Genomic DNA, 18573 nt, shown 5'->3' with positions numbered 1-18573 from the left:
GAAATATTGTTCAAAATGACTTTAAACCCAATCTATTTCTTACTGTAACATGGAAAATGAGTTTTTCCTATCAATGTAGTGAGTGAGTGAGTATGGTTTTATGGCGCTTTTAGCAATATTCCAGCAATAACACGGCGGGGGACACCAGCAATGGGCTTCACACATTGTACCCATGTCGGGAATCGAACCTAGGTCCTCGGCGTGACGAGCGAACGCTTTAACCACTAGGCTACCCGGCCGCCCCTCGTATCAATGTAAATTTTCACACAGGTAATTTCATTCATTCGATAGTGAGTCACCGGCACATTCTGACACAGACTGGTCCTTGGCAATCAATATGTAACACCTCAAGTTCAATACCTTTATGATCGCAACATTTTCTTTTGAATGTATAATTTAATCCAAGGGATCTGTTTGTTTTTTTGTTCACATGTAACATATTCATCAGAGAGGAGTAGGAATTCCAGGTGTGATCTGTGCACCTGTATAACATTGTCCTCATGTTAAACTTGAATGACAAATTGAGAACGAATAAGGCGAGGAATTACGAGGCCCTTCAGATCTCCTGCAATAAACTCCAGCATTGTCAGGTCAAGTCTGTGGAAACACAAACATGTAGGACAGAATCACAGAAGTATTTCAGTCTGGATGTCCCTAATGGAAGATGTATGTGTCAATCCCCTGAGTGATTGTCATTGTAGATTACCTGTGTGTCGATACAGGGAGGATCACTGTATAGACACACATGCCAGGTGAAGCCAGCTCGGGGATGATCGAATCACGACTACTGCATGTGCTCTCTGTGATCCCCCGGTCAGGGACTGATCCAAGGAGTTGGGCAATTTCACCTGTCTGTCGTGGCTCATGAAAGTCACTTTACTGAATATTGTTGGCAATTTCACCTGTCTGTCGTGGTTAATGAAAGTCACTTTACTGTACATTGCTGGCAATTTCTCCTGTCTGTCATCACTCATGAAAGTCACTTTACTGTACATTGTTGGCAATTTCACCTGTCTGTGGTGGTTAATGAAAGTCCCTTTACTGTACATTGCTGGCAATTTCACCTGTCTGTCCTCGCTCATGAAAGTCACTTTACTGTACATTGCTGGCAATTTCACCTGTCTGTCATCACTCATGAAAGTCCCTTTACTGTACATTGCTGGCAATTTCTCCTGTCTGTCATCACTCATGAAAGTCACTTTACTGTACATTGATGGCAATTTCACCTGTCTGTCATCGCTCATGAAAGTCACTTTACTGTACATTGCTGGCAATTTCACCTGTCACAGACCCTATTCACTTCACTGTACATTCTACTATACATACAATGTTACAGAAAGAAAATATGCTCTGCTCAAAAAAAGAATTAGCGCTCATTCTTTTCTGTTATACCCACCTACCCAAGCAACAAAAATAATATTGACCCAAATTTATTTGTATTATTTTGACAAAACCAAACTAACAGGTTAACAAGAAATTCTTAAACCGCAAAATAGCAAGGGTGGCCCTCGAACTCCTGATTGGGATCAGTAGAATCAAAGCCGCAGATCGTACAGTGATCCACATGTTTCAACTAAACCTGGATATCATGTAGAGGGATTTCACGAAACAATGTGCCTATCTCCCGATTAACACATATCCTATTTTAGTATGCTGATATGAATGATATTCCCTATTCCAGTGTGTTGATATGACTGATATTCCCTATCACACGTGTGATCAATGTCTGCGTGTTCATGTACACCAGATCCACAGCATCAGTTCTAGCTGTGACTGTTATAGTCACAGAATATTGATGAATGATACTTTTGTCTAAGATATACATACCTGTGTGGAGTTTATGATTGCATGCACTGGAAGTACCTGACTTTCTGTGGCAGGTTAAAATTACTTGTAGCTAGATTTGCAATGATAACTAGGCCCTATGTACTACGTTAGACCCGTGAAGATCCGGGGTAGAATAGGTCTTCAGCAACCCATGCTTACCGTAAACAGCGACTGTGCTTGTCGTGTGAGGCGACTAACGGGATCGGGTGGTCAGGCTCGCTGACTTGGTTGATGTATGTCATCGATCCCAATTGCATGGATAGGTGCTCATATTGTCAATCACTGGATTGTCTGGTCCAGACTTGATTATTTACAGACTGCTGTCATATAGCTGGAATTTTGCTGAGTGCGGCGTTAAACAACAAACAAACAAAAAACATATTGTATTGGACATATTATGTGCCCAATGTGTTCCAATAAGTGCCCAAAAGTTTTTAAAAAGAAGTTATGTCTGTCTGTCTGTCTGTCTGTCTGTGTGTATCTGTGTTTGTCTGTGTGTGTGTGTATGTCTGTCTGTGTGTCTGTCGGTTTCTCTGTGTATGTTTGTATATGTGTATGTTTGTGTGTGTGTGTGTATGTTTATCTGTCTGTGTTTGTCTATGTGTATGTATGTATGTGTGTTAATCTGTGTGTTTGTATGTGTGTATGTCTGTCTGTCAGTGTGTGTATGTGTTTGTCTATGTGTATGTCTGTCTGTAATCTGTGTTTGTCTGTGTGTGTGTGTGTCTGTGTGTTTATCTGTGTGTTTGTATGTGTGTATGTCTTTCAATGTGTGTATGTGTGTGTCTGTGTGTATGTGTTTGTCTATGTGTGTGTCTGTTTGTCTTTGTGGCTGTTTGTTTATGTGTGTGTGTGTCTGTCTGTCTGTGTGTCTCTGTGTGTTTATCTGTGTTTGTATGTTTATGTGTGTATGTTTATCTGTCTATGTGTGTGTATGTGTGTGACTGTCTATGGTGTGTCTGTCTGTGTTTGTCTATAAGAGTGTTTACATGTGTCTATGTTTGAGTGTGTCTCTGTGTGTGTCTCTGTCTCTGTGTGTTTGTCTATGTGTGTGTATGTTTATCTGTCTATGTGTGTGTCTGTCTGTGTGTGTTTGTCTATAGGAGTGTTTACATGTGTCTATGTTTGAGTGTGTCTCTGTCTCTGTGTGTTTGTCTATGTGTGTGTATGTTTATCTGTCTATGTGTGTGTCTGTCTGTGTGTGTTTGTCTATAGGAGTGTTTACATGTGTCTATGTTTGAGTGTGTCTCTGTGTGTGTCTCTGTCTCTGTGTGTTTGTCTATGTGTGTGTATGTTTATCTGTCAGTGTGTATGTCTATGCTGTGTCTGTGTGCATTTGTCTCTCTGTGTGCATTTGTGTGTGTGTGTGTGTGTGTGTGTGTGTGTGTGTGTGTGTGTGTGTGTGTGTGTGTGTGTGTGTGTGTGTGTGTGTGTGTGTGTGTGTGTGTGTGTGTGTGTGTGTGTGTGTGTCCCTCCTTTTCCCAATAGCTGTTTGCTCACTTGTTCACTGTTGTTTAATGTGCTTGGAGCACCTTGTGATACTATCTGCCCCTTTAAGTGTTACTCACACCTGCTTGTATATAGGTATATAACAGATTAGCTTGTAAGTAAAAACCACCATGTATTTAGATCTGTCTATTGTCACATACACGAGTAATAGCTTATTAGTGGCAAATACACTTCAATCAGTGTCTGTGATTTGTTTTTAAACAATTGTCTTATTATATCTGTAAATAACCTGCCTCAGCCTTGGAGTCCATGATTAATGTTACACAGATCTCGCTGGAGGTGTTTCAGTGCTTCTCCACCAGCTAGTGGGCGTACCATTCAATATTTGGCTCAGTCAATTGACAAAGATCCAATCTGTGGGCACTTTAGGTATATAAATAACCAATATTTACCTGTGATTTTCTCACACCTGTGTAATTAGGTATTGTGTGAATAGTGTGAACTGACTTACTTGTATGTTCTGATTGCATAAGGTGGTGACTTCTTATATGTAAAAAATGCTACCTTAATATTGACAGTTTTGTTTTTTCAAATAATAATTATAAACTTAAACATTAAGGGGGACTGGTCATCTGTCCATACACGATAGGGGGGTCATGTAAACAGGATACAGTTAAAGTAGGGGGGTAGTGGTGGGTTTGGGTTGGGTGTGTGTGTGGGGGGGGGGGGGGGGGGGGGGGAGGAGGCTCTTGAAATATTGACAGTACTGTTTTTTTTCAAATTATAATTATAAAGTAAACATTATTAAGGGGGACTGGTCATCTGGTCATACATGATGGTTGGAGGGGGGTGGGGGTGGGGGCGGTCCTAAGGATACAGTCCTAAGACCAACCTCACCATCCTCACACCCATAATAATAAATGACCGGTCCCTTATACATTATCTTCATTTTATCATGAAGATATTAGACTACATTATGTACAACATCTCTTCTTCTGCATGAAACTTTTAAAGAGTTTTCTGATTGATTTAAAGTTATCATTTTCTAATTTGGAGGTACACCTTCTCTCTGTCACAATGAAGGATTTTACTGGATGCAAAATATTGAGAATGGACACAAATACTGGTAATATGAACATTGCATGCAAAAGAGTATGGCTGTATGAACCATTAAATCTATTTTTTTAAAATAGGATGAATTTATGATAATTACCTTGATGCTATTTACATTTCTTTATAAGTACACAACTCATACATTTTCTTACATCACAGAAACGATTATGATCACACAGCAGTATTACACAATAGACAGTAGTTATTATCAGTACTGAAAAACGTTTAAGTTGGCAGATCCATAAACACAGAATATCTTCAAACAGTATTACCTTAGACTGTGTATAGGCTATGACATGAAGGGGAGTGATGGCACACCCTACAGAACACTACATTATATTCCAATATTGATATATGCTATAGACATGATGTAAGACTTGGTGGCAGTGTGGTTACACCCTTCCTGTAGGCCTTATAGTTTCTTTTACTTGGTTTACCAAACTTTAGGCCTATAATTCAATATAGGAGGTGAGTGCATGAGGTGTGTTTAACGCAGCTTTAAACAGTATTCCAGTTATATCACGGTGTGTCAGCTTAATGTGGGAGGAAAGACCAAAGTGATGCAGGTCTCAGACGTTTACCACTTTGGTGAAACCCACGAGCACGGGTATGGTGCTGACAAACCTGGAAACATAATCGGGGCAAACCGGGATTCGAACCAAAAATCATAGGTTTCTGGTGTGCCCAAGGGACGCAACTCTGCACAGCAAATTGTGGTGCCTTAGATGACTGGGCCACCCATGCCCTCAAATATAGGAGGTCAAAATTCGTACTGCTACTAATGAAGAAAAAGCAAACAGGTTGGAACATGGCAAGATACCAAAATATAATTGATTGTAATTTTTGTTAGAATAATGATTTTTATTCGGAAATTATTCCCCATTTCTTATGAACAGTGGTGTCGGACTAAAAATAAATGTCACAAGTCTTTCTCTTTCTTTTTTTTTATTTTCAGAGTTTTTTGTCAGTCCGTCTCATAAACCAACTGCAATAAATGTAAGGCTGTGGTACTCCACAGTCCACACTGTAACTGATAGGGAGACATTCATTGCGTCTATAATACATCCTCAAGCCTTAACCATCTCAAAAACAACGTATTAAATACGACTGATCAAATGTGAGAGATGCAAATCTAAAAGTTACTATCAGCTTGTTGAATCAGATCCATTGTTAGTTTCTTTTCGTGATGACACTGAATATCATGAATGTCCCATCAATCAAATTTATTCTGAAAATATCCCAAGCAATATTGGACAACAATAATTGTTGTACGGAAACATCTTTCTTTTGTTACTTGTATCAATAATGTGAGCAGTGGTGTGGAAATAAGCACAATCCGGCTATGTGTTGTTAGGAAAATACCATGTGGGAGGCAATATCCGACTCCTGGGGAGTATTTTCAGCTTATTAATACTGGTAATTAAATTATTCCACCTAACCACGTTAGCGTCGATTCAATACATTCTCAGATGTATAATATCAAACAATTCTATTTCAAGACTGATTGGCACACTTGATTGGACATTCTTGTGCCTACATACATGTTATCCCTAATTTATTGTCACAGTTATTCATATTTCAAATATCAAATTCATTTATTTAATAAAGGGAATTTTTTTTTCTTTCTTGATTAAAATAAAATAAAAAATAAATTGTTTTGTGTATTTTTCATTTCAACATGATTGAAAGTAAAATCCAGTATACCATATGATAGTAAATATGACTTCTTGATTGATAATTGGAGATCTTATCCTGCAGTGATAGACCATCTTCCCTAGGCAAGAGAGTTAACTGATTATAAAAGTCCAGTTTCCACCCTTGCCGAACTAGGCTGGTATTATGGAGCTACATTTTGGCTGGTCTAACGAGTCTATGCATAGTCCAATCAAAATCGGGCATCGAAATCGAAATCCGGTCGTGCAGATTTTGGTCGATTGCAGAATTTGCAAAGCATGTGCACCGCCAACTCGTTGTCAGCAGATATTTTCCAAATCACAGTATATATCTTGATTATGGATCAGATCGTCCTGACCGGGCGCCACCATTTTGTGTGAAGCAAACGCAAGTGATACGAGATGTGGAATCTGATTGGTCCATAGGAGAGGCTTAGAAGAGACATAACTGGTAATAGCCACTGGTGGTGCTACGATCGAGCCCAGTAATTCCAGCCTAGTTTGGCAAGGGTGGAAACTGGACTTTTAAAGTCAGTTAACTCTCTTGCCTCGGGAAGATGGTGATAGACATGCTTCAGCCTGAAGTCCTCTATTACCTGCTATTGATTTAGCATAAAACAGAAAGGGTACAACACTGAAAGTGACTCAAAGGAATCCATAAGTTGCCTTGTGAGGGACCGGTCATTTCTTATAGGGGTTGGGGGTGGATGAGTGGGGTGGGCGGGGTTCAGAGGGAATCAGGGTAGGGTCACCCAAAAATATGACAGAGTCTTGGGGAGGTCATAAAAGAAGATACACTTATTTCGGGGACGGCCATGGAACAATGTATCACAGGACATATGGAGAGTCAATCACAAGTACATGTATGTCAAGCATAAAAGGATGGGGGGTCATTATTTTTAGTATGTATGCATCAAAAACCTGTACCACCCCCCACCCCTTATGACAGGACGTGATGATACTGAAATAGTGTTCTTTGTTGTTTTTGTTTTTTTGTTTTTGTTTTTTTGTATAATTGTTTAACATCATACTCAGCAATAGTCCTGTTATGTGTGACAGTGGATGGGGGAGGAAGAATCTATTTCCTGACTCATGGGGTAACTACTGAGAAACCAATTTTTGGAACTCCAAGAAGCAAAGCTTCCTGAAGCTGTAAATGAGACATGTGGTCATGACAGGCAATGACTGGCAATGACAAATCCACAACTGTGTCAGTCGATCAGCTGCATTCCAGCTTTCTTCGTAATTAGAAAGCTGACCTGTTTGTTGACCGATGGGCTTAAGCACTTTGTCCGCGTTGTACGAAACCGTAGGAGAAGCACTCACAACAACAAATCCGCACACCACAACTGGACTCGACTAGGCGCCACATTCAGTTACGGGTATAAAAGTCATTTGAATCCCAGAGATGCAGCAGTCATCTAATGAATTTATTTACACTCGTGCCGATGGCAAGTGACCATTGTGGAAGAGTTGTTTCCCTTCCATTGAAATTGCCATTTTGGTGATGTTGGCCATTTATTAAAAAAAGTGTTATTTTTTCTTTCTTTTTTTGAAATTAAGGGGAAAATCAGGGATCTGTATTACAAGAAAAAAATGGTCTGGCCTTAAAGAGAAAAAAAGCGCATGGATAGCAAAATATTACCAACATGAACATTAATGTTGGATCTTATAAAATGGATTTACTTATAACAGTGCAATTCTTCACAGTGAAGCAACAAGTTTTATAAATTACATGGTAACTTTTAACTACTCTATTGGCAATGGATTCCCACCGGTATGTTACTGAGTGCACCTAGAGCCTCCCCAAGCTCCAAATACCTGTGAGTATCGAATGACAGACTAATGATTGCCAATACAGCCATATCAAGGCCATATCAAGGCCATATCACAGCCACAAACAACAGTAAACAATTTAGCTGCCTGACTTCCCCTTTTAATGAGAGTTGATCGCATTGGAAACTAATTCTGAACTACTGCATGCGTGTTTATGTTGGACAGAAGGTCCTGATCGCCGCGGTGCTATTTGAGTACGTCCTGCCTGTCAGTGTGTGTACTGCTAGTGCCCATGGTGTGGTTGGTGGAGCAGGGCTTTTAATGCCTAGTGGCATGCAATGTATGCATAACTAATGTCAAGAATACCTTGGTCAATTATGCTTAAAATGAAACTGGATACTTTGATTATTTAAATTACGTTTTCTGATTTATTATCAGTGATTAATTTATTCCACGATGTTTCATTAATGTCATCAGTGACTTTATCTTGTGGATTAATGGCTTGTTTGCTGTTGAACAATTTCACAAATTTGTGATTCAGTTAGACCAGGGCCCACTTGCACAAAGCGATCTTAGCGCTACGAATAGTGTAAGCCTATGTTAAAGTATGGGAGTTAAGATCATCTTAGCGCTAAGATCGCTTTGTGCAAGTGGGCCCAGGAGTAAGTGGATTTGACTATACATTACAGAAATTTAATTGTTTTGATCTACGGATATTGCAATATAGGTACATCTATTGCAATAGAATAGTGGTAGTGATTACAGTAGAATAGTGATAGTAAAAAGTGAAAAAACCTCTATTGTTATACTACTGGGTATTGCAATATGAGTATAACTATTGCAATAGAATAGTGGTAGTGAAAAACTGTAGAATAATGATAATAAAAAGTGAAAAAAACTCTATTGTTATACTACTGGGTATTGCAATATGAGTACAACTATTGCAGTAGAATAGTGATAGTGATTACAGTAGAATAGTGATAGTAAAAAGTGAAAAAACTCTATTGTTATACTACTGGGTATTGCAATATGAGTACAACTATTGCAATAGAATAGTGATAGTGATTACAGTAGAATAGTGATCATAAAAAAGGAAAAAACTCTATTGTTATACTACTGGGTATTGCAATATGAGTACAACTATTGCAATAGAATAGTGATAGTGATTGCAGTAGAATAGTGATAGCAAAAAGTGAAAAAACTCTATTGTTATACTACTGGGTATTGCAATATGAGTACACCTATTGCAATAGAATAGTGATAGTGATTACAGTAGAACAGTGATAGTAAAAAGTGAAAAAACTCTATTGTTACACTATTGCAGTAGAATTGAAGAAGTCTTTTAATTCTTCTCCCTTCAACTTCGGGTCTTACATCTGCAAAAATGACTGATGGGAGAGCATCATCAAACACAGCACCGCCCCGGCATTCTGCTGCACCTAGGGCACATGTTCATTTACCGTATTGTATCAAAGACATATATATATATATATATATAGATATAAGGCGTCGTGATTCTTTGTGCAGAGTTGCGTCCCTTGGGCATGTCAGAAACCTATGGTCATGGGTTCGAATCCCGGGTCGCCCGGATTATGTTTATAGGTTTGTCAGCACCATACCCGTGCTCGTGGGTTTCACCGAAGTGGTAAACGTCTGAGACCTGCATCACTTCTGGCTTTCTTCCCACATTAAGCTGACACACTGTCATATAACTGGAATACTGTTAAAAGCGGCGTTAAACACAATTAGTCACTATCATATCATAGGAAGGTTAAAAACAATATCCCTTGGGGTCATATAGATAGAGATGGAAATATCAAAAGTCAAGTAGGGACTACTTTCAGTGTTTACAAACAAACATGGCGTCGCCTTTGTCATTTGTCGATCAAGTCAGAATTACCCCAAGTAAAAACAGTTGGATTTGGGCAAAATATGGCAGACTCTAAACAAACCTGACATCTCATAGACTAGGGTTAGAGTAGCTTCCCTTTGATAAAGGGCAGTTACTCTAGCAGACACACAGATGGATTTCCGCAGAAGGCAAGTACATGTAGAAACAATTTGTGTAGACAATAGTTGTTTTGCCCATTTGTAAAATACTAAATGAGCTCCCGTGTAATACCAATTTTATGAAACGAGTGAATAGTTCTGGTATCTGACGAGCGAAAGCGAGTCATATACCATAACTATTCACGAGTTTCATAAAATTGGTTTTACACGGGAGCGAGTTTAGTATTTTATTTATTACTGGCCATTTAAAAAGTTTTTAGAATTATACTGTTGAGTGTGAATAGGCTGACACCTACACGATCCACGGCATAATCCAACTGAGTTTAACACAGTAATACTTCAAATACGTCAAAAGTTGAAACATATGAATTTAATACCATCCAACGGTCCACCTTTAGAACTTAAACCAACGACTGTCGTCGTGCTACCGTATGATCACCTTGTGGAACGGGGCCTTGCACCTCAAAGTTTACAATTATGTCACAATACCCACTGAGGTAATTTGTGGAATTTTGTGGCAAGATCCTTCGGCGAAACAATGCCATGTGACGTCAACCTAGCAACATGTTGCTGGGGTCATCCAGTGTGCATAAGCTCCTCTCAGTGATCTTTCGTCTCCACACGCAATGTCGTTGCATAAGCCAAGGGATGTTGAGAGCTTTCAATATTTGTTCGTGAAACGTGTTCCGAGAGTACATAAGCACGCGTTTTGTTATTACACAATGTGTAATACAGCTGTATGTTTATTAAACGGGTAATCTCTTCAAGGGCAAGTAATAAATTTAGCTACGCCACTGTATAAGAAACAGGTTTCAATTGGAACTATATTGACTGTTGTCACTGTCCGACTGACACATCACGCACCTTCTGACAGAATATATATTAATGCAAACATTTCAGGAAAGCTTCCAGTGTTTGTGCAATGTTTGTTAGAGTCGGGAAGCGATTCTTTTAGCACAGAATTGAAGAATGACATTATATGACAAAGCAGTTATCAAGCTTGTGTGTTCGCCAAAGGTCGTTAAATAAAATGTTTATTCCTTATGCAGGATATTAACCATCTTCAAACACTCTTATGTGATAGCCTCTCTGTATTTGTATGTATGTCTTTGAATGTATGTAGATGTATGTTACTACACTCATTACAATGTTTACAAAGATTTATTGCCGTAGAGGTACAGGTTAATAAACCGCTTATGTAAGCCTATCAGAGCGAGTGGGTATGGTTTTACGCCACTAGTAGCAATATTACAGCAATATCACAGCGGGGGAGGCCAGAAAAGGATTTCACACATTGTACCCATGTAGGGAATCGAACCAGGTCTTCGGCGTGACAAGCGAACGCTTTAACCACTTGGCTACTCCACCATCCCTAAGCCTTTTATAGAGGGACAGGTTAATAACGCTTTTGTATGTACCTCCCTCGAATCAGCAGACATTTCATAGACTGGAGGTTATTCCATCATCGCAGCCTACATACAAAACAATAGACCCAAGTCACCCGAGGTTTCTGAATGTCATATGTTTGATAAGAGACATATTACTATTGTGATCTTTGTTGAAGTATGTTTGTTCGAACATAATCTGTATATGCTAATCAGCAGACACTTCATAGACTGGAGGTTATTCCATCATCGCAGCGTACATACAAAACAATAGACCCAAGTCACCCGAGGTTTCTGAATGTCATATGTTTAATAAGAGACATATTACTATTGTGATCTTTGTTGAAGTATGTTTGTTCGAACATAATCTGTATATGCTATTTATTATTGTGTTTACAGCCTGCCTTCAGTGAACGGCCGAAGATTCTAGAAAGAGGCTCCTTCACAAAAGCTGCACCAATCAAAGAGAAAAGGCATTTCCGAAAAGTGAGCGACTCTATCGGCAACAACTACAGCCCCAGCGCCCGTCACCTGACAGCGTCGGTCATCTACGAAACAACCAAACTAGGTACCATGCTTGAGAATTATGAAAAGACAGATGATTGACATATCATTCTGGTGTGTCTTTTACAAATTTTATAAGGATTTTCCTATTATTACATCATATTAGCCATATGGGTAGTAACATCTGTGCAATTACTTTCACTGAGCAATAAATGTTTGCTAAAAATGCTGACTGGCTAGTTCACACTGATGGTTCCCGTTTGTGAAGCAGCCAGTCGCAATGATGGCACATGGTCCAAAATCAGGTGAAGTTTAGCAACGTCGGTCTTGGAGAGTAGATGGATGAGTGACCACATTCAGCAACTTGACTCCTGAGAGTTTCTAGGGCTTCGGTCCTGCCCCACACCGAAGCACATGTACCACATGTGGTGTCTCCTTAGGCAAGTGACTTTGTTCGAAATGTGCCTCTGTTCACCCAGCAGTGAGTGGGTACCCGGTAGGATCAGATGGTAATGTGGCTGTTAACCTTCTAGTGCCTCACGGGCAGCTTGTGTTGTATACTCCCCAGGGAGATGAGAATGTAAATCGAGTGCTCCCTGATCCATTGACTGGGGTAATAATAGTGGAGCGCTATGAGCATCCACTTGAATGGAATCTGGCACATATAAATGCGCTTATTATTATCATTATTAATGCATTGTTACCAATTACATCTTCCCGAGGCAAGGGCGTTAACTGACTATAATTATAAAAGTCCAGTTTCAACCCTTGCCGAACTAGGCCAGAATTCCGGAGTTACATTTTGGCTTGACTAACGAGTCTATGCATAGTCCACCGAACTTAACAAGTTGTTCGCAAACAACATGGATTTCAAATTTGAGATCGACTGCAGAATTTGCAAAGCATATGGACTGCAAACTAGGCATTGACAGATATTTTGCAAATCTTTTCATGCTCTTAATCAAGCTGCTCAAGTGATTTTAATACAATATAGACCTTGATTATCGATCACATCGTCGTGATTGGGCGCTGCCATTTTGTTTGAAGCGAATGCAAGTGATATGAAAGGTGGAATCTGAATGGTCAGTTGAAAGGACATAGAAGGGACATAACTCGTACTATCCACTGGTGGCACTATGATCAAACCCAGAAATTCCAGCCTAGTTCGGCCAGGGTGGAAACTGGACTTTTATAGTCAGTTAACTCCCTTGCCTCAGGAAGATGCACTAATAATGGATGTATGGACGTCATACATTGTTCATGATGTCACAGATGGTTATATGTGACAGTTCCAACAGTAGTATGGCTGAGTTCATGTCACAATCTGTGATTGGGAAAGACATTCGACTACATTTTCAACACTATCAGTAATATACCACGTAACGTTTGAGTAGGATACAGAGCTATTTCATACTGTTATGTAACTAGAGGCCAAGGTAACTGGTGTACCTGAACCATGTACTTACTTTTATTAACTCAATAACTGAACTTGCTCCAGTTGCATGGCAACTTGGGATACTATTTGTATGACACCATCTCCAAACAGCCAATCACACACTTTCAGGTCCAATGCTCTGAATATCCCAGTCAGATGTTGGGTTGTATATATATAGAATAACCTACTTGCTACTAGGGAAAGATAATCTGTTATTCCTCATATTTCATACGTTATTCCTGAAATAGGGCTGGGACGAGTCCAAATTTACTACCCGGGTACCCACACCCCTATTATCCGACCCTACTGGGGTATCCGCTGTTGGTGTCAAGAGATTGGGAATAGTTTGACAGTAGCCCTGGCAAAATGTATTTAGATACACGTATAAAACGATGTGGCCATGCATACACTGAAGTTGACATATAAAAGTCAGAAGGAACGTCTGTTGTGCCCTTAACCCCACAATGGTCTTAAGTCTACAATATTCATGAGTGGGTGTGACTTATGTATGCACATGTTCATAGTCATGAAGAGATGCGAACTTTAGAAACTTAAAATTGTCGTGTAACCATGTAGTTATATAGTAAATTTTTGTCATGAAACAATATATCATGTGACTAACCACGGGTCCGGGTAGTCCTGGTACCCGGGTCCTACTCAGTACCCAACCTACCCGAGTACCCGAGTACCTGAGTACCCGAGCTACCTGTCTCAGCCCTATCCTGAAATCCTGTAAATCATGAAATTAAGGAGTCATATTGTACATGTTGTATGCAGTTCAGCATACAACTGTGAATGTACATGTTATTGCTACATAAATTAACATATATCACCACTGATCTGACTGTTTAATGTGCAAAAACAAAATGTAAATACCTTCACATTCTCATTAAAATCAGATCTAAGTTCTCCCTATTGCTAAACAAAGATCTGACGACATCCCATTATGGGTCATGTCAGAACAACCTTTCATCCAACCAATCAGATCGTCGCTTACCAGATCATGAAAGTGACACACGGAATGTGTTTTCTAATCATGCAACCTCGAAATATTTAACACGGGGTATTCCGAACGACAGTTATGGGTTTTATGATTATATCCATACAATATAGGCCATCTATAAGCCATTCCAGAATGTTCTTTTTATCAGTTTTAAAAATTCTAATCGAGAATACATCAAAATATGTTTCGAAGTGTAGTCGCCAGTTTGAACAGTGTTGCAAAGCTCGAGAAACCTGCCTTCTGATTGGCTATTGTTGATTTCTTTTCAGTCATTTTATTCATCTGTCAAAGTTCGCGAAAGGTTCTGACGTAAACCTTAATGGGATGTCCTCAGATCATGGTTTAGCGGTAGCGAAAACGAAGAACTGTTTTTAATTAGATTTGTACGATCAAAATCACCTGTTTCGATGTGGCAATGTGATAGTTCGTGTGACGTCACCAATATTCGTGATTCTGTTCCACGCACTACTTATTGTAGCATAATGGCTTAAATCTGCCTTGTAGGGCTACACATATTGCAATTAGGGTATCAAAATGCATTGCATATTCTTATATCTTTGCGACACTATGTAAAAAAATAACAATTGTCGCTGTTGGAATGTTATTCTCAACTTTCCACCAACCGTATCCTCGAGCCAAAATTATTTAATCATGGAAAAGGTATAGTGTAAAAACCCCACTTCTCCCTCTTCTCCCCATGCCTGGAAATTAAAAGCAGGAAATTAAAAAATTAAATAAGTCATATTCAAATGAAATAGGTCATATTCAAATGAAATAGGTCAGATCATCTGACAAAGATTGTAAAAGGTGCTATGTATTGTTACACAAGGGCAGATCCAGCATTTTTAAAAAGGAGGGGTTTCAAAATACCAAAATTTTCCTCAACTACATTTGGTTTTCAAAAGGGGGGAGGGGGGTGTCCAGACCCCTTTGAACGTACATGAGCACTGTCTTGTGTTCACGATGACTGCTGTAACTGTACTGGACATTTTCACTTCACGTGACACAAATACAGTACTCCATGATGAAGCACTAAATCAAGTGCTCAACTACCGTATTCGATGTAATACACACTCCGCTCTAATAAGCGCCCATGGCGATATTTGCTAACATATTGGCTAGGGAAATCCCAATTAGCACCCTTTTAATTGATCAAGACACAAGACTTATTTATTCGTGTATAATATGCACTCATGTGTTATATGCACCCTTAATTATGGGCAATTAAATTCTGGAAAATAAATCTGTCGTGTATAATATGCACATACTTTTCTTTTGTATCATTTCGGGCTGTCAGCATAAACCACTAAATTTACGACCTTTCAACTCTTTCACCAAAATTATATTCAAATAAGACTCCCTATTTCTAATTTTGAGAGTGCCATGGGTGCTTATTATGTTGAATACGGTAATCCAACTTTAAGTTTAAGGGAATAATACTTAAAAAATGTCAAAAGTTTACACATATTAATTTAATACCATACAGCAAGCCCCCTTTTGAATTCAGGGGTGGGTTCCACAAAACTACCGTACCGCTAAGGTTACCATATTTGACGTAATAAGTGCCCAGGGCACTCTCAAAATTAGAAATAGGGGGCTCTTATTAGAATATTATTTTGGTGAAAAAAAACAGAGTTGAAAGATAAATTTTGTGGTTTATGCTGACAGCCTGAAATGTTTATATATGACAGATATATTTAATTGCCCATTATTGAGGATGCATATTACACACGAGTGCGTATTATACATGAATAAATACGTCTTGTGTACATTGATCAATCGGAAGGGGTGCTAATTGGGATTGTCCACTAGCCAATATATTAGCAAATATCGCCGTGGGCGCTTATTAGAGCGTGGCACTTATTACGTCGAATACGGAACATTGTTTATTGGGAGCTTGTTATGAATGTCCTTCTTCCAGGATGTGCAGAGAACCTGACATGACAATAAACTCCAGATAAAAATGTATCACTTTATTAAAGCTCACTTTTTTAATGCGCACATTAATTTTATGATTTACAGTAATTGCTATTTTGTTTGATAGGCATTACTTAGAAGTTGACGGATGACAAGATAGACACAAGTTTTATGGATAGCAACTTCTTTAATACTGTGAAAAGCGACGTTTCGGTATATTGCTTGCTATTGATGAGTCCCTATCTCCATATCCCTACCAAATGTTGAGTGGAATATGTTATGTTTGTTCTACATGTTAATTCCCCTAGTGTGTGGGTGTTGCATGTCTCCCATCACAGGCAGAATATGTCATGATACTTCTTTGCATATTCTAAACCATCTGCCGTACTATAAATCTCCTAACATCCTAATATTTTGAACATATACTTTTCAGCTTATTCTGTAGAGGAAACATATTTTTTATCACCACGGAAACCAGCTGTCCGTAAATCCCCGTGTCCGGAGGAAGTAAATGGAATAGAGTACCGGAGACAGTGAGTATGACAACCAGATGATTGATCATCAGTCCTGTGTTCGATTCCTGGTCCACACCGATTATGTCCCTTGGTTTGTCAGCACCATACCCCTGCCCATAGGTTTTAGAAATATGGTTTTACATGGGCAGATCTCAATAACATCAGGCTTGTCTCTCACATCAAGCTGATGTGCTGTGAGGGGGGGTCGGGAGCCCAGTGGTTAAAGTGTTCGCTCGTCAAGCTGAAAATCCGGGTCCCGACATGGGTACAATGTGTGAAGCCCATTTCTAGTGTCCCCCGCTGTGAAATTGCTGGAATATTGCTAAAAGCGGTGTAAAATAAAACTCACTCACTCACTCACTCACTGATGTGCTGTGTTGTCACTGAAATACTGTTGATTGAGCTCAATCACTCACTCTTCTCAAAATACTGGGCTCAATATTCAATCAGAATTTAACAAAAATAAATAATTATCCTAATTTTTTGTTCAGGTGCAGATCGTATTACAAAATTAGGATAATTATTTATTTTTGTTAAATTCCGATTACAGGATATGATATTGACTTCAGTTAGGTTCTGAAAGAGACTGAATTCTCACATGAAATGTGCCGTTTCATTACAGGTGTTACTTGATAAAAAAGTTCTAACACCTGCCCCGAAACTTTGCATAGAAAGAATAAAGAAGTTGCATTTAATAGACCAACTCTTCATTGATGCTACATCTTCTAAAATGCCTCTCAAAGATGTTGTGGTTTTGAAGTTCATTAGCAACAATTTTTCAATTCAGTTCATCTGGCCTTCTCGATGTTAGTTTGCCGCCCTACAACATTCACCAAGATGGCTGCCAAACTGATCGTCTTCCCACCACTAACCACAAAGAGATCAAAGGTCAGACACTGTTGCCACCTATCAATGGTTTTTCCGCTGTTGCCCCAAGTGAAGTGGATTACATTGGGAGCATGCAGAATGGTGAGTAGAAGAAGTTGCAGCACTGAATAATTATTAGGTATAGAATACTAACTTTATCTCCAAATATGAAATTGATATTTCACTCAAGTGAAATATTGCTTTATTACAGAACTATTTTCAGTCAAGCTCAATGACACCGTGGCTTTCAGAGTAAGGTCATGGAAAAGATGCAAGAAAATACACAATATAGAACATTTGAGAGGGACCATTTCTTCAATTGGTCAGGCTTTTCTAATTGGCAGTGAATGGGACTGACAATATTGATGTGAATGGTTTTTTATCAACTCACTGTTAACTGTTAACACAGTGAGCAAGCAAGACAAGCAACATGACACCTGCTGATGACCTATAGGCTGGCCTAGGGAGCCAAAAACAACCCATCATCGTCAATATTTGTAGTCCATTCACTTAGTGTCAATCAGCAGTAGCCTAGCTGAGAATCAGTAAGGCCATAATCCATGAGTTTTAGTTCGTGTTAACCGAAGTTCGTTTTTAGCATATCTACTGCATGTGTATAGCAAATGGCCCAAATCCTGAGTGGTCTTCCATCAGTCCCACCAAGTGGTCCTCCATCAGTCCCACCAAGTGGTCCTCCATCAGTCCCACCAAGTGGTCCTCCATCACTCCACCAAGTGGTCCTCCATTAGTCCCACCAAGTGGTCCTCCATCAGTCCACCAAGTGGTCCTCCATCAGTCCACCAAGTGGTCCACTATCAGTCCCACCAAGTGGTCCTCCATCAGTCCCACCAAGTGGTCCTCCATCACTCCACCAAGTGGTCCTCCATTAGTCCCACCAAGTGGTCCTCCATCAGTCCCACCAAGTGGTCCTCCATCAGTCCCACCAAGTGGTCCACTATCAGTCCCACCAAGTGGTCCTCCATCACTCCACCAAGTGGTCCTCCATTAGTCCCACCAAGTGGTCCTCCATCAGTCCCACCAAGTGGTCCTCCATCACTCCACCAAGTGGTCCTCCATTAGTCCCACCAAGTGGTCCTCC

At 39.6% G+C, this 18573-nt stretch overlaps 1 protein-coding gene across 1 annotated transcript in view; it reads left to right on the top strand.

Annotated features, from left to right (window-relative positions):
* The window catches only part of LOC139446275 (dynein axonemal heavy chain 3-like), a 178323-nt gene that overhangs the window by 21712 nt on the left and 138038 nt on the right, over nt 1-18573 (top strand). Inside the window, exons 3-6 of the mRNA XM_071227629.1 lie at nt 11633-11801; nt 16526-16625; nt 17395-17576; nt 18095-18468. Of these exons, the coding sequence (XP_071083730.1) occupies nt 11633-11801; nt 16526-16625; nt 17395-17576; nt 18095-18468 (825 nt within the window). The remainder of the gene's footprint in view (nt 1-11632; nt 11802-16525; nt 16626-17394; nt 17577-18094; nt 18469-18573) is intronic.

The sequence above is a fragment of the Haliotis cracherodii genome, unplaced genomic scaffold, assembly GCF_022045235.1.
Source record: "Haliotis cracherodii isolate W230 unplaced genomic scaffold, xgHalCrac1.p SCAF_6, whole genome shotgun sequence".
In the NCBI taxonomy this organism is placed as follows: Eukaryota; Metazoa; Mollusca; class Gastropoda; order Lepetellida; family Haliotidae; genus Haliotis; species Haliotis cracherodii.
This window is presented reverse-complemented; position numbering and strand designations above follow the sequence as displayed.